The sequence below is a fragment of the Hyposmocoma kahamanoa genome, unplaced genomic scaffold (assembly GCF_003589595.1).
Source record: "Hyposmocoma kahamanoa isolate Upper Pololo Valley unplaced genomic scaffold, ASM358959v1 99436, whole genome shotgun sequence".
In the NCBI taxonomy this organism is placed as follows: Eukaryota; Metazoa; Arthropoda; class Insecta; order Lepidoptera; family Cosmopterigidae; genus Hyposmocoma; species Hyposmocoma kahamanoa.
In genome coordinates, this window is record NW_020655906.1 from 3,507 (window position 1) to 18,727 (window position 15,221).

Genomic DNA, 15,221 nt, shown 5'->3' on the forward strand with positions numbered 1-15,221 from the left:
TTGCACCGCGAACAGATCAAGAATTTTAGCTAAAAATGACGAATTGTGCGGTAAATGAGTGTAAAAACACTTCAGACAAACATAAAATAGATACTAACATCACATTCCACAAGGAAGTAACGCGTTTCAACTTGTATTTTTATATAAATATTCACTAAAACCGAAAATTAACCTACTACTAAAATTAACCTACATGAATTTGATTTTTGCCTCACTTGTGACAGTTCGTTTGATATGAAACTATCATTCTATGCGTTATTATTTTAAGTACAGAACAGTAAAAAAGAAAAGTAAGCTAGGCTGCAGCGCTTTTTATTACTACCCGAAAATATTTGCACGTTTATATATGCAAAACAGTAAAAAATAAAAATAAGACATGCTGCAGCGCGCTGCAAGCGGTTTTTAATACTACCCGAAAATATTTGCGCTGTCCTGTATTGTATTTTACAAACCAATCCACTTTTTTACCAAAGACTTCACTTTCTTCCTAGCATCTTTTAGCTCATCAGAGTCTACATCCATATACGGATGTATCAGCAGTTCAGCACGGCCAGATTTTGCAATGACAAACGCTGGAGCATCATCTGATAGATTCTCTGTGACACCCAGCCTTCGCCAAGGGTCGAACTCACCATTGACAAAGACCACTTTTGTTACATTAGGGTGAAGACCTCCGTACATTTCGTTTGTAGCCTTAATTCCATCTTCCACTCTGTTTTTACCAAATTCAGGTCCAAATTGTAGTTTACATGCCTTGTAGTAGTATTCCACTGGTAGACTGTTGGTAAATGGATGCTTACCCGCTTCTGTGCTCGGGAAAGCCCCAAATTCCGTGCACTGTTGGTACAACCAACAATCTTTGAATTTTCTGTTGAATAGTTGAAAGAAATCGAAATTATAGCACCAACCTTGTTCATCACGTACTACATAATCAGGTTTTGAGAGAAATAAGTCAGATTCTAAGTTAGTGTCGTTGAAATTTTTCTCGCATTCATCTTCAAAGTAAGTGACGTCCGGAGCAACATAAGCCGAAAGTATGTACTTATCCAAATAGAATTCAAAAAATACTTGTTGATTTTCTTTCATGGACATATTAACAAAATCACAAATCTCTTCTTCTTTTTTAAGCTGTTTTGTACCTTCAGGGGTACTAAGTAAGGTTTGGAATCTTATAAACATTTTGGTTATTTTGTCGTAACACCCCGAAGTGCCATATTTCAAATAATTTTCACCAACAATTTCAAAGAAATCTTTAAAGTCTGCTTTGGCCAGAACAGGTCCACTAGCTGACACAGCAGCGTCTACTATGTCCGTATAAAACAGCCTCATCCAGGCAGCCAGGTTCCCTGCGTTGCCTAACGTACTCCCGCCAGCCACCACAACTTTAGAATTTTCAGCTTTCAATTTTGACTTGACGTGTTTGATTAACTTTGCTACATCAGCAAGAGCTTGTCGTGAGTTTAGATATTTTAGGTTCTCTGTGTTTGTGTTGCTCAATGGGGTATTTTTCCCGTAGTACCTGTGTTCTGTGCCGAACAATGCCCCATTGGTTTCTTTGGCAAGATCGTAGAGAAAGAATCCTTTTTTGAAAATATTTAATTGAGTTTTATATGAACTTGCGCCACCGATGCTTATGTAGATCGGTCCATTTGGCTTCCAAAATTCTAGATTTTGAATATACGTCATGTTCCAAGTTCTTGTTTCTTTCGCATCGAAATGATCCACCGGTTGTTGAATATTTTTGATTTCATTCTTACCAGCATCCAACTGACGAATGAAAAGTTTCTCATTGGTCAGTTCATGGTGTCCAAAGCGGTTTATGGTGTGAAGGTTTAGGAATATCACTGTGAATATCTTTGAAAATCTGATGATGTTAAACATTGTTTTAATGGAAGTAAACTCTTGACACTGTTCTCGAAGTTTCTGAATATAAAGACAAACACGACGGGTATTTTTCTAAGGCAATTTTGTGAATTTGTTTTATTGTTAGTAGACAACTAAATATTTAATTTTATGAACCTTAAAACTAATGCGAATGAAAATATTTTTTAAATGCACTATATTTCTTGAATTGCTTGAAATAACCATTGATAACATACCTCTATGTGAATTTCAAGCATTTGTGGACATTATAATAGTTATTATTTTATTAACAGACATTCTTTCTTCAGACTCGGCAATCCCTTAAAATACCTAGTTAATGATTTTAAAAAAAATTTCAGGACAGCCCCAAAACACAAATTAAGGTCGCCCTTAAATTTTAATGTTAATAAGTTATAGTATTCGGTAGGGCACCAATTAACGAATATATGTATAGAAAAATCATCACAACTTGCATATTAGGTACATAATATACTCTCGGACACATAATTCGAACCACCCACTTCGGTGAGTGGATTTACAAATATGAAATATGAATTTATTAGATTTGTGATATTTTGATAATTATTTCCAAAAATTTTGTACATCTCAAATTTATGATTATTTTTATTAATTTCGTATGAATAAACTTGTTCAAAAATACCAAATTGTTGAAGACAAATGTCAACAAGAGAGGATATTTCGCACCCTGTGTATAGTGGTTTGGTACATGTGATCATTTATGTCAAAAATTGCTTTTATGACACGAAAGTCATAAAAATAATATCAACTACATGAAACAAATTATGTATATGTGAAAATATAATAACTCCAATTTAAGCATAAAAAGTTATAGACTAATTTCTTTCGTTGTCATTTTGCAAATGTGGTCTTATTACACTAAAGATGCGATTTATCCTCCTTGGGAATACTTTGTTTAAAGTGTGGCCAGAGCCCTTTTTAGATATGACGTTGGGTTTTAAAGCCTGCTGCGGCGCTTTTCAATGACTGTACGCACCATATAATATTTTCACTTAAAAGCGATGCTTACAAAAATAATTCATTAAATACATTAAACAGTGCACGTTATTACAAGATTATATCTTGCGATTTTTTATGAACTGTCACAGGGATCATCCTAGAGAACAATTGTATTTAGCTCAGAACCAGTAAGATTATTAATATTGACGGTGACTGTACTAACCGATCAATAGGTTCAATGCCCATACAATGTTGCCCGTAGTCCTACTGGTAGAAACACGGGCAAGAAACTTTGCCCTTGGTCTTACTAGTTGGACTACGCAGTTGGACCACGGGCAATGAATGGCTTTTTCCTGAGCAATAAATAATAATAATAAAATAAAAAAAATAGAATATTTGAAACAATATTTAGTTTTCTTTGACTAATTAACGATTAAGATTTTCAGTATTAGTGAAGTTAATAATCCACTAATTGATAATTCAAATACCTATAATTCGTCTTTTTTGATGACGGAGTAAAATGACATTTGAAAGGTTGCCAGTTTTTATAACATTTTAAATAGTTATGTGTTGTTGTCGATAATTTCATCGATAGATTGTGAAAGAAGATAAAATTTTGTCAAAAATGATTACATTGTCAATTTTACGACGTTCTAATAATTACTAATTGTATTATTGCCTTCTTTATTCTTATTTTGACAGTTGGTTTTTTAGTAACGAAATAAATTTTTATTCTTATACATTTTAACAAGTAAAGCCGAGTTTGATTGTCTTTACAAGAGATGGAAAGTTTGATGATGACATTGAAAGAAGGGTACGAAATGGAAACGCAGTAAATGGAGCCATAAATGATCTAATGGGGAGCAACATCTTATCCAAAAAAGCACACGTTTCCATACACAATGCTTTGCTGGTTCCCACACTCATGTTTGGCAGTTAGAGTTGGGTATGGCAAGAAGAAGCATGAAAGTAGAATTAATGCAGTGGAGATGAGACCTTTGAGGAAAAATTGTGAAATAAAGTTAAGTGATAGAGTGAAGAATAAAATAATACGTGAAAGAGGACGTAGTGACCAGAATAGAGAAAGGAATGTTGAGGTGGTTTGGGCATGTAGAGCGGATGGATGTAAGAAGAATTACCACACAGATTTATGATGCGAATATGAATGGAGGTGTTTTGAGAGGACGTCTCAGAAGGACTTACATTGATCAGATCAGTGATGTTCACAAAAAGGCTGGGATCCGAAGTGACAAGAATAAAAGAAGTTGTATGAAAATAATAATAATAATAATAATAATAATAATAATAAAATAAAATAAATACGAAAATAATAATAATAATAATATTTATTGTTACAAAATAGTTACAACACAATAGTGAAGTCCCTGACACCTGAGCTAGGTATAACCTGTGTTACAGGAGTCAGTGTGAAAAGGGTAGTTGATGTATGTGAGTTGTGTCAAGATAGAGCAAAGTGGCGTTCCGTGGTCTCTGCCTACACCTCCTGTGGAACTAGGGCGTGAGCTTATGTATGTATGTATGTATATTAATTAAAATGAAAAAGTTTAAAATATGTCTCATCTTTTCATTTTTCACAAGCAATTCTATATCCACAACAACTGACAATTCAAATGAACTTGTCCTGGAGTAATTGGATGAATAATGGGTCGAGGATGTTTCAAATGAAACAAGTTCGGCTATTTATTCCATAAGCATGACCAATATTCAATCGATAGTCGATAGAGTATTTATCGACTGCAAGCACTAGCTGCTCGCAAGCGGGCAACACTTTTGAACAATGAACTGTTATTTTACTCCGTCTTGAAAAAAACAGACTATAGTCCATCTGTTTAGGTACTTAAATAAATGTAAACAATCTTGTGATGTCTATTTAATGAAATATACTTTTATAAAATGATTTTCCCTTACCTTCAAATACAAAATACAAATACTTAGCTTCATATGAAATTGCATGCCTATTTTTATACCTATTGATTTGTAAAGCATGTGTTTCAATAAAAAGATGTATCAAGATTGTTTACATTTAGTTAAGTACCTAAACAAATGGACTATAGAATAAGGCACTTAACAACTTTGAAACATAGCAAGTGTGAAATACTTGACACTCTCTTGTCTCACACAAACGAAATTCGACAACACTAGCTAATTTTTACAAATACGCAGATAAAACACAAATTCATATTATGTCCGCGTCCGTACATAGGCCTATAAAAAATCATCGATCCTCATGAATATGCTAGAGACGGTTACTTATCACTAGTCCGAAACGACATTTTCCAGAAAATAATGTTTGGTCGAAATTTCGTAACCTCGAAAGTAATTTTGAGAGGAAAATGTTTTTTTCTAACCTAACCGAACCTAATCGTGTCTTTGCGATAAACATTCAACATATCCTGAAAGAACAACTGTTTCGTTATAATTCGGTTTTCGGTGTAATGAATATTCGTACAAACGTTATTTCGGCCAAAACAATTTTCGAGTTCGTGTTAGGTTACCGCTAGAGACGTTTAGTAATCGACATGATGGTGTCAATTTGTATTACGTACTAGTTAATCACGTAAATGAATTTTAATCCAGCTAAGGCCAGACGTAGCTGATTTTTTTTTGCATGTTATTATGGCCCAAGACGACATATTTCGTGGAGCACTCGACACGGTGAATTCGATAATGGAAATGAAAAAACATCGATTCTAAAGTAGTGTTTATTGTGCGTAGGTATTTTTTTACTTGTATCTTGACAAATGGGACTACCTATCGATGACGCCTCCAGTCCTATATGCTCTAGGTTACGAACAACTCACTCTTGACCGAACAAATTATTATGTCAAAATTGTTTTCTCAAAAACGATTTCATGGTAAAATATTTCCACTAACATAAAATTGAGTATGTACTATGTAGGTATGTAAGTACAATAAAACAAATTCATAAAATTACTATAGAAAACAACCAGCCGTGTTTTCTGACTAGGTATATAATCAGACAGTTTTACAACTTGTCTTTACTTAACTACTAATTGTTTGATAAAAAGTTGGCATCGATGAACAATGTTCTACGTAATAGGATTTTTAAAGATAGTCGCTGTGATATTTCTAAGCAATGTAGATTGCTTTAAACATCACCATCTGGACTTGGAAGGATATATTTCTCAATCGCAGGGGATCGGTAAGAATGAATTTAAAAGGATTCTACAACCGGTGAACCATTTCGATGCGCAAGACACGAGAACTTGGAACATGATGTATATTCAAAATCTAGAATTTTGGAAGCCAAATGGACCGATATATATAAACATTGGTGGTCCTTTTCCGTACATAGTTCAAACCTCCATTTTCAAGAAGGGATTCTTTCTCTACGACCTCGTGAACGAAACCAATGGGGCTTTGTTCGGTATAGAACACAGGTATTACGGGAATAATACACCATTGGACCTTACAAAGACAGAGAACCTAAAATATTTAAATTCGCAACAAGCTCTTGCTGATGTAGCAAAATTAATCAAATACGTCAAGTCCATGTCGAATGCTGAAAATTCAAAAGTCGTTGTGGTTGGTGGAACTATGGTAGGAAATGCAGGGAATTTGGCTACATGGATGAGGCTGTTCTATAGCGACTTAGTAGACGCAGCAGTCTCAGTTAGTGGACCCGTTCTAGCCAAGGCAGACTTTAAAGATTTCTATGAAATTGTTGGGGAAAATTTTTTGAAATACGGCACTCCGGGTTGTTACGACAAAATAGCCAAACTGTTTAATAAATTTCAAACTCTACTTAGTACTCCGGAAGGTATAAAACAGCTTAAAAAAGAAGATGAGATATGTGATTTTGTCGATATGTCCAAGAAAGAAAATCAACAAGTATTTTTCGACAATTATTTAGGTTTTTTCAGACTATTTTCTGATGTTGCTGATGATGGTGATTATTTAAAATTAACATGCGAGAAAAATTTCAATGATACCAGCTTTAAGTCTAAATTACTCCAGTCGAAACGTGATTATATTGTACAGGATGGACAAGACTCGTGTAATAATTATGATTTTGATTCCAAGTTCAACAGACCAATAAAAAATCCTTGGTTGTATCAAATGTGTACAGAATTCGGATCTTTCCCGAGCACAGAAGAAGGTAAGCATCCTTTTACCAATTGTCTATCAGTGGAATACTACTACAAGGCATGTGAAGTACAATTTGGGCCCGAATTTGGTAAAAAGAGAGTCGAAGACGGGGTTAAGACTACAAACGAAATGTATGGAGCCCTACATCCAAACGTAACAAAAGTGGTCTTTGTGAATAGCGAATTCGACCCTTACCGGAAACTTGGTGTCGTAGAAAACTTATCAGATGATGCGCCTGCGTTTGTCATTGCAAATACTGGCCGTGCTACACTGCTCACATACCCGGATACAGAAATAAAATCCGTAGAGCTAAAAGAGACTAAGAAGAAAGTAAAGTCATTGATAAAAAAGTGGATTGGTTTGTGAACAATTTGTACAAATGTTTATACTCACGGAAGAATACAAACAATGAAAATGCCTTAAGCCTCGATAACTATCAGGCGCAGTCGCCAAAATGCACTCAAACAAATGATAAACACTATGAAAACTTGATAATGATTGCTCGTAGTTTATAATTTAGAAAGACGTAACAAATTATGGACTGTTAATATAATTTAAAGTTTACCCAGTCGCTATTTCGTCGAAAGTTATAATAAAATACTTTTGTTGCCAGTTACGATTTTGATTTTATATTGAAATTTTATTCGATGTGGTGCCATCTTGCGCCAGTAGCTGGACGACGGCGAACGACTAACATATGAAAGATATTGTTTGATTTTGAAATCGGGATTTTGTCGTGTATAAAACATATTTTATTTGCCAAGACGCTTTGGACGTGTTTGAATGTCCATGGTATCGAAGGGATAAAAAGGCGGATGTCCGCACTTGGTCTTCATTATTTATTTGTGCACTAGAGTTGTCACTAGACTAACACACAACACCCGCGATATCCGGCAACTTGTCGGGCAATATTCGATGTCGCTTACATAAGGCATTTTCAACAGGTACGGTTTTTTACCTAATTTTGGTGACAATTTTTAATTTTGTGTTTTAAGTAAATATTATAGAATATATTATCAGCCCTTTAAAATGTCAAGTACTTAAAAGATAATATGTCTTGTTTGCACTTTTGGCGACCTTATCAAAAAAAGAGTCATTATTATTCATGATTATACATTTTCTAAATTTGTTTACCAACATTCTTGATTTGTAGCCAACAATAGTGTTATTATGACAGAGAAAACTACTTCCTTTGTAATTTTGGTGATAAAATACAATTTTGGTGAACACAGATAAATCATCAAAATTGTATCACCAAAATTGCAAAATTAGCAAAAAGTTATTTTAAAAAACACACCCAAAATCAACATTGAAAACAACAACGATCTCCGCACTACCGATCACACTGCGCATTAACGCGACTCTAGAAGTAGCGGGTTAGTAGTAATCGGTAAGTTGTTGAAAGCTTACAGTATTTGCTAGTGAGCATTTAAAATGGATCACCAATATTAGGCTCCTCGTGCGGACGATTGTTCTTGGCACGATATTACTTTATATTAGACCGTTTAATTAATCATTTATCTAATTACAGACAGTAATATTCACTGAGAATGCGGGTGTACCAGTATTTCTTCAAAATGTGGTTCGATTTTTTTTCAATCATGAAAACAAGTTTGAGACACGGGTTGTGGACGCGTCACCCAAATTAGAAATCAGGACTAATAAAAATTATAAATATACTATAACGTCGACGCAGGAATTTAAGGAATTAGACATTTTCTTTAGTGGCTCCATGTGAAGATTTAGATATACTTAACTACAAAAAACATCACATATTTATTTTGGAAATTTATAACACGACTTTCGACCACGCCGCGGAAAAATCACTGCTGGGAAAATCACTCGCATAATAATATGCTCATGACTGGATCCCAACGACGATGAAAGCTAAAACCCGTGTTGAAAAACGATGTTTTTTTTTTATTTCATCAGCTTTACGTACAATTTTACTATAGTTAATGACGTAGAAAGAAAGGATCTTGAGATTATGAAGCTCAATTCAATGGTTCCGTTATCGCTCTTCCCAGTTTTCGCGACGAAAATCCAAAATTTCCAATGGTAACAAAAAATTAAGAAGTTTAGAATGTAATGCAATTAAAACTGAAAATTTAATCATTCAAAAATACAAAAAAGCACTATATTTTAATTTACCGCCTCTTTTTCTAAAAAAAAGTAAACGGTATTTTTATAATTTTAATTCTCGCAATTAGGAACACTTGGCAATTGGCTGAGTTTTTCTTTCGTCTGTTTACATCATTGACTTACAAATAAATGGACGACGGGTCTAATACAAAAACCACGAAAAAAATGTCCCAAGTCAACCTATTCGAAATTTAAATTGTAATGTCATCGCAGTATCCCGCTGTCAGTAGAACAAATGAAGACTAAAGCGGAGTTTGGCGCTCTGTATACGATTTTAGCGCCTTACAAGTGCGGACACTTTTTAGCGCGGACCCGACGTCCATATAATTGTAAGTCAATGGTTTACATAGTTAGTTTTTAATGTTTGGAGCTGTGGACAGTAATAGATTTTCATACTTTGAAGGCTTTGGCCGGGAAGAAGTCGCACGGTCCATAAATGACGAACTTTGCTTTTTGAAAGTAATGCATTTTTTTTAAATACCACCTGATGGAAAGTGATGATGAGGTCGACGATGTAGCATGCACACCTAAATAATGCCTATTCACTCTCGTCTTGAAAAGGTCCAAGTTATAGCGTTCGGGGAATAAGTCCGCAGGTAGGGAATTCCACTCTCTAGCCGCTCGCCATATAATTGTGAAAGCGAAACGCTTCGTGCGATCCTGGGAATATCCACTATATAGGGGTGGAATCCCAGCCCACATCTAGTCCCCCGATGATGGAAAGGCGAAGGCGGAATCAAATGACACTCTTCGTGGTATACCCTGTAGAATACCGATAAGCAAGGAACTTTACGGCGGTATTCAAGATTGTCGATCGAATCCACGGTGGCCAGTTGGTGTTTCCAAGCATGTTTGTGAAAAAGCATAATTTATTTACCTCGACTTTGCTGGAATAAGGTAAGAATCACTGAATTGAACGTCGTAATCCCAAGAGCCTGCGTCATTTCATATGGGGTAACTCCACGGATGCCAATAGAGTCATGCTAATGCAAAAACGTGCCGTACGCGTATTGGTTGGGGTAAAACACAGACATTCCTGCAGAAATCTCTTTGTAGCGCAACACATAATGACGCACTACTCACTCTACTTATACGAAATTATAATGTACGTTAGAAATAATCTGTCTTCATATGGTACTGTAAATGTTTCTGGTATCCCACTTCGCCGTACCGGTCATTTGGGAACAGTCCCTCGACGCATGGCACTTGCAGAGAAAATTGTCATCGGACCTACCTACTATGAGCGTTTACCCGCTACTCCTTAGGCGCCGGCTGAAAGACCTTTTCTTGAAAAATCCTATATACTCTGTAAAAGAATTTATGGACATTAAATTGTAACGAACTCAGTATTTTCTATTTTTATTCTAATTTTTACCGCATTAACATACTCTTGTATAATTGTTATCAACTTATGACGATCCTTGATGGAGAATGATCATTGATATGTAATTTAATGACAACAATATTATATAATGAATTGTTAATTTTCTAATTCTTGTGTGCTTTTCTTATAATTTTCCTTTTTGTCTGACGATCTCAATATAATTTCTTATACTTTGACATGTAGTGCAATTTATACTGTAACGTTATATATGAGAAATAAATTAATCTGAATCTGAATCATTACTATAGTAGAATAGTGGAGCTATTGAAATTAAAAAAAGTTTTAAGGCATACCGTGCCGGGTCCGGATCGTCATAGTGCCGTGTCGTTTCCACCGTGCGCCGGCCGGGTTAGTTATGTTATTTTCCATTTTTCTCTTGAGTGATAAGGTTGTGTTATTAACGCAATTTCCACAACTTGAGTCGGCAGCTATTGCAATAGTTCTTGATGACGAAGTATTGGAAACACAAATTGACACTAGAGTAATCTCAGTTGGACAGAGTACTAAAAAAAACCGACCTCAAAAGTGCGTGGAATTACATATAATTACCAAGTTTTATTGAAATCGGTTACCGAAAAGTGCGCAAACCCGGATTCATACCCTAGTTCGCCACTATACGAGACTTGACACAGGAGATAATGAAAATCGGTTCTCACTACTCAAAGTATATTGAGAGAGCAAAAGGCCTTGAATTGGAGAATAGCAAAATCAATTATTAAAATAATTGCTCCTTATAATAAAATTTAGGCGCTATTTATAAAAATGAATCTTCGTGCGTGAACAGCCACCCTTAGAGGTGGATGATTTTCTTCAAAGCTAAATGGGACCACTATGGAGGTACCCTCTTTCCAACAAAAAAAGAATCATGAAAATCGATTCACAAATACCGGAGTTACCGCGTAACATACATACAAAAAAAATAATAAACATTCAGCCGAATTGAGAACCTCCTCCTTTTTTTGAAGTCGGTTAAAAAAGATAGTGTATACACGTGTAGTGGAGAAAAGGAGAATCCGAAGTAGAATTTGCCACGCTTTTCAAAGATTTAATAGATGTTGAGAGCATTTTGCGCTTTCGCTGTCCACTACACTATAGTCCAACGTTGACTTCCCTGCCTTGCACCCGCCTGGCGAATGCATTCATATTAAGAAGGTCGCGATCGGACCGGGTTGGAACCGGGAAAATAATACTCGACACCGTGCACCAACCATGCCTCGGCCGTGTCACGGACTCGGCCCGGTCTTACATGAAGTTCATACTGTGTGAACGCGCTCTAAAATCTATCTGGCACGGTATGCAAGAAGACGTCGGTTCGAATCCGACCGGATCGAAGGAATTTTTTCTGAGCGTTTTTTCTGAGTGTTCGATCTTTGTATTAATAATTATAAGACCACTTTTCAAAGTCAAAGTCAAAGATTATTTATTCCATAGGTAAAATTAATTTACACTTGAAAACGTCACATTTAAGCTACATTTAAGCTACTGCTCGTTCACTACGCTGACCTCCCTGAGAAGAACGAGCAAGAAACTCTAGGGATTGCTCTTTTCAAATAAACTTAAATGCTATGGAATACACTTTGAATCAAATTTGTGTGGATTCTGGAGCCATGTCGTCTTTCCATACATCTTTATCTAACACGTAGTCTTCAATTTTGTAATATGATTTTTCGATCAAAATATTTTTAATGTGGTTTTTAAACTTAGGAAATGATAAACTTAATATATGCTCCGGAATCTTATTGTAAAAACGTATACAGTTCCCCATAAAAGAGTTGTTTACCTTGGTTAAACGAAATCGTGGTACCATGAGTTTGGACTTAGCTCTAAGGTTAATATTATGGATATCTTCTTTCTTATTGAAATTATGTAAATTTTTACGGGCATATAAAATATTTGAGTAAATGTACTGTGGTATAGTACATAAGCAACTGTATTAGAATAAGTATTCATTAATAAAGGTATCGTCGAGCAAGTAACACGTTTGATTGTGTCTACGTATCCCCCCACTACCCCGCACACCTCATGGCGACCCTGCCACTGCCTTCCAACGAGCGCGCGTGAGTTGCTGCTGACGCGGGATTAGTGTTCTACGAAACGACACCATGACGCTATCGCGTCCAGGCTTTCGAGTGACACAGTCACGCCAACGACTACAAAAATGGGGAAACAGTGCTCAAAGTGCGTTTGTGATAATAAAGAAGTAATTATTAACCAACACGGCAACCAAAACGGATCAGACACAGAAATAGTGTCACATGTGTGAATAATATTCTGCTATCAGTAGTTATAGCAGTATGTGGAGCGGTAATCATCTATATAATTTACCGGCAGTACAACAGATGCCACAAGAAACTTGTAAGACAGGAGTTGAGAGAAAACGCGTTCCGGCGTTTTCGTTCGCGGTTCTCGGGGCGTGGTGACCGCTCAGACGACCAGAACCGGGACCCAGAGTTTACGGCCACGCAGCAAGGATGAAGCGAATATTCCCATACTTTCCTATACTTAAGTAAGTCAAGACATTGTAGTAATAATATTTTAAATGTAATATTTTAAAGTATGTTATGGAAGAATTAGACAACGTTTATGAAGTATTAAAACGTATACAAGTGAATTTAAGAAAATTAGGTCTGAAAAGAGAAAAATACAATACATATGTCAATAAAAAAATTGAAGAAGCTAGAATAGTATATGATAATTATAAATTAATTGTCTTGAATTTAGATAAAAAAGATTGTAATATAAAGTTTGCCGAATATATATTAGAAAATTTAATAAGTCAAATAGAACTTACATATAAAAAGATATTATCTTATAAATTAGTAACTATCCCTAAGATTACCACTACCATGGACAAGTTCGATCTAAAAACGGCGGCGACCTTGTTGCCTTGTATGGATGGCTCGGAAGATACGATTAATAAATTAATAGATGGTATAGAAATGTACAACAATTGTTTAGAAAAAAACGATTGTAAAAAGTTGTTAATCAAATTTGTCATCGCAACAAGATTGACAAAATCGGGAAAATTAAAACTCAAATCAGACTACGCTACTTGTGAGGATTTGATAGGTGACATGAAAAAATATTTACTAACAAAAAAGTCAGCAAATGCACTGCTAATCCAACTTAACAATGTTTCTCAGGGCGAGATGTCTATTTCCCAATATGCAAATAAAATTGAAGATCTTTTTGTAAATTTGACAATCTCACAATCTAATTTAAATGAAGGAGCTTGTGAGGTTCTCAAACCAATAAATGAGCAATTAGCCATTAAAAAATTTGCCGATGGTCTGCGAAATAGGCGTCTCAGCACAATCATAGCAGCTCGAGATTACAACAATTTCAAGGATGCAGTGAGAACAGCACAGGACGAGGAGTCAACGCAGCTCCCACCCAACACGATGCTGAACTTCAAAGGTAGGTCTTCCTACAGGACCCAGTATGCGGCCCATGGACATAATCGAGGATATCAAACAAATAGAGGTCATAATAATGTTCCAATATCGCGTGGATATCAAACCCATACAGGTAATTTTACTACTTATAATAATAACAGATACCAGTCGCGGGGAAGGTTCGTGAGATCGCGTTCGAATCGCGGTCGAGTTCCTCATAGTAGGGGATATAAAATGTTTACAACAAATGACACGAACGATTACACGAAACCAAACACGAGTGAGTTTTTTCGTTCCTAAACAATGTATACTAAATTTTAACGTTAATATAGGATATGTTTTTCTAGACACACCTAACAAACAATGTTCGTGGTTAGTAGATACGGGTGCTTCAATATCAGTTATAAAGGCCGAAGCGTTATCAGAACATGCCACAATACATAGTCAAAACAATGTTATAACCGGTATAGGAGGTACATTACAGTCAAACGGCTATACTTACATTACCTTACGTACTCAGCATGGTCAGTTATTTGAGCATAAATTTCACGTATTTCAAAACTTACCTATAACGTCGGACGGAATTATTGGATATGATTTCTTAAAGAAAAATAAAGCTATCATTGACTTAGAATCTTTACAGCTAACATTAAAAAATCATGCTTCTGTAAACATACCTATTTACGGATCAACAAAAGTAAGTCGTGATTATTTAAAAATTCCCGCCCGAAGCGAATCAATTCATTACATTAAACTAAATAAAACGGTGACGGAAGATTGTGTAATATGTTCTCAAGAAATACAAGAAAATGTTCTTTTAGCAGGATTAATTGTCAGACCAAAGAAAAATATTATTCCCATAAAAATCCTCAACACTAGCGATAATAATATAACAATACCTATCTTTCAACCAACATTGTATTTAGCAAGCGAATATAATATGTGCTTAATTAACAAATGCGAATCAAGTCCCATTCGCTCGAAGCAATTGTTATCGCTGCTGAAACTCGATCACTTGCAATCAAAGGAGCGTGGAAACATAGAAGCTATTTGTTCGAAGTATACTGACATATTCAACTTACCAGGCGATAAGCTTACGAGTACTAATATTTGTGACCATACGATTAGGGTTAAAGAAAATAGTGGTCCGGTATATGTAAAACCCTATAGGACACCAAAAAGTTTAAAACCGGAAATGCATAGACAAATTAAGCGCATGATTGATGATGACATTATTGAAGAAACGCGAAGTGAGTGGTCTAGCCCAATTTTACTTGTACCAAAAAAGGGAGAGAGTAGAGATAAAAAAGAATGGAGATTAGTTATCG

General features: G+C 35.4%; 2 protein-coding genes across 2 annotated transcripts; one reads left to right on the forward strand and one right to left on the reverse strand.

Moving 5' to 3' along the window:
• Positions 1-311: 311 nt before the first annotated feature.
• Positions 312-1,881, reverse strand: LOC113239092 (putative serine protease K12H4.7). Its single transcript, XM_026475957.1, has one exon. It carries the CDS (start codon positions 1,879-1,881, stop codon positions 445-447), a length of 1,437 nt encoding a protein of 478 aa, XP_026331742.1. The 3' UTR covers positions 312-444.
• A 4,011-nt stretch (positions 1,882-5,892) lies between these two features.
• On the forward strand, positions 5,893-7,392 carry LOC113239093 (putative serine protease K12H4.7). The gene has a single exon (XM_026475958.1). The coding sequence runs from the start codon at positions 5,908-5,910 to the stop codon at positions 7,336-7,338; it is 1,431 nt and encodes a 476-aa protein (XP_026331743.1). The 5' UTR covers positions 5,893-5,907; the 3' UTR covers positions 7,339-7,392.
• Positions 7,393-15,221: the final 7,829 nt, after the last annotated feature.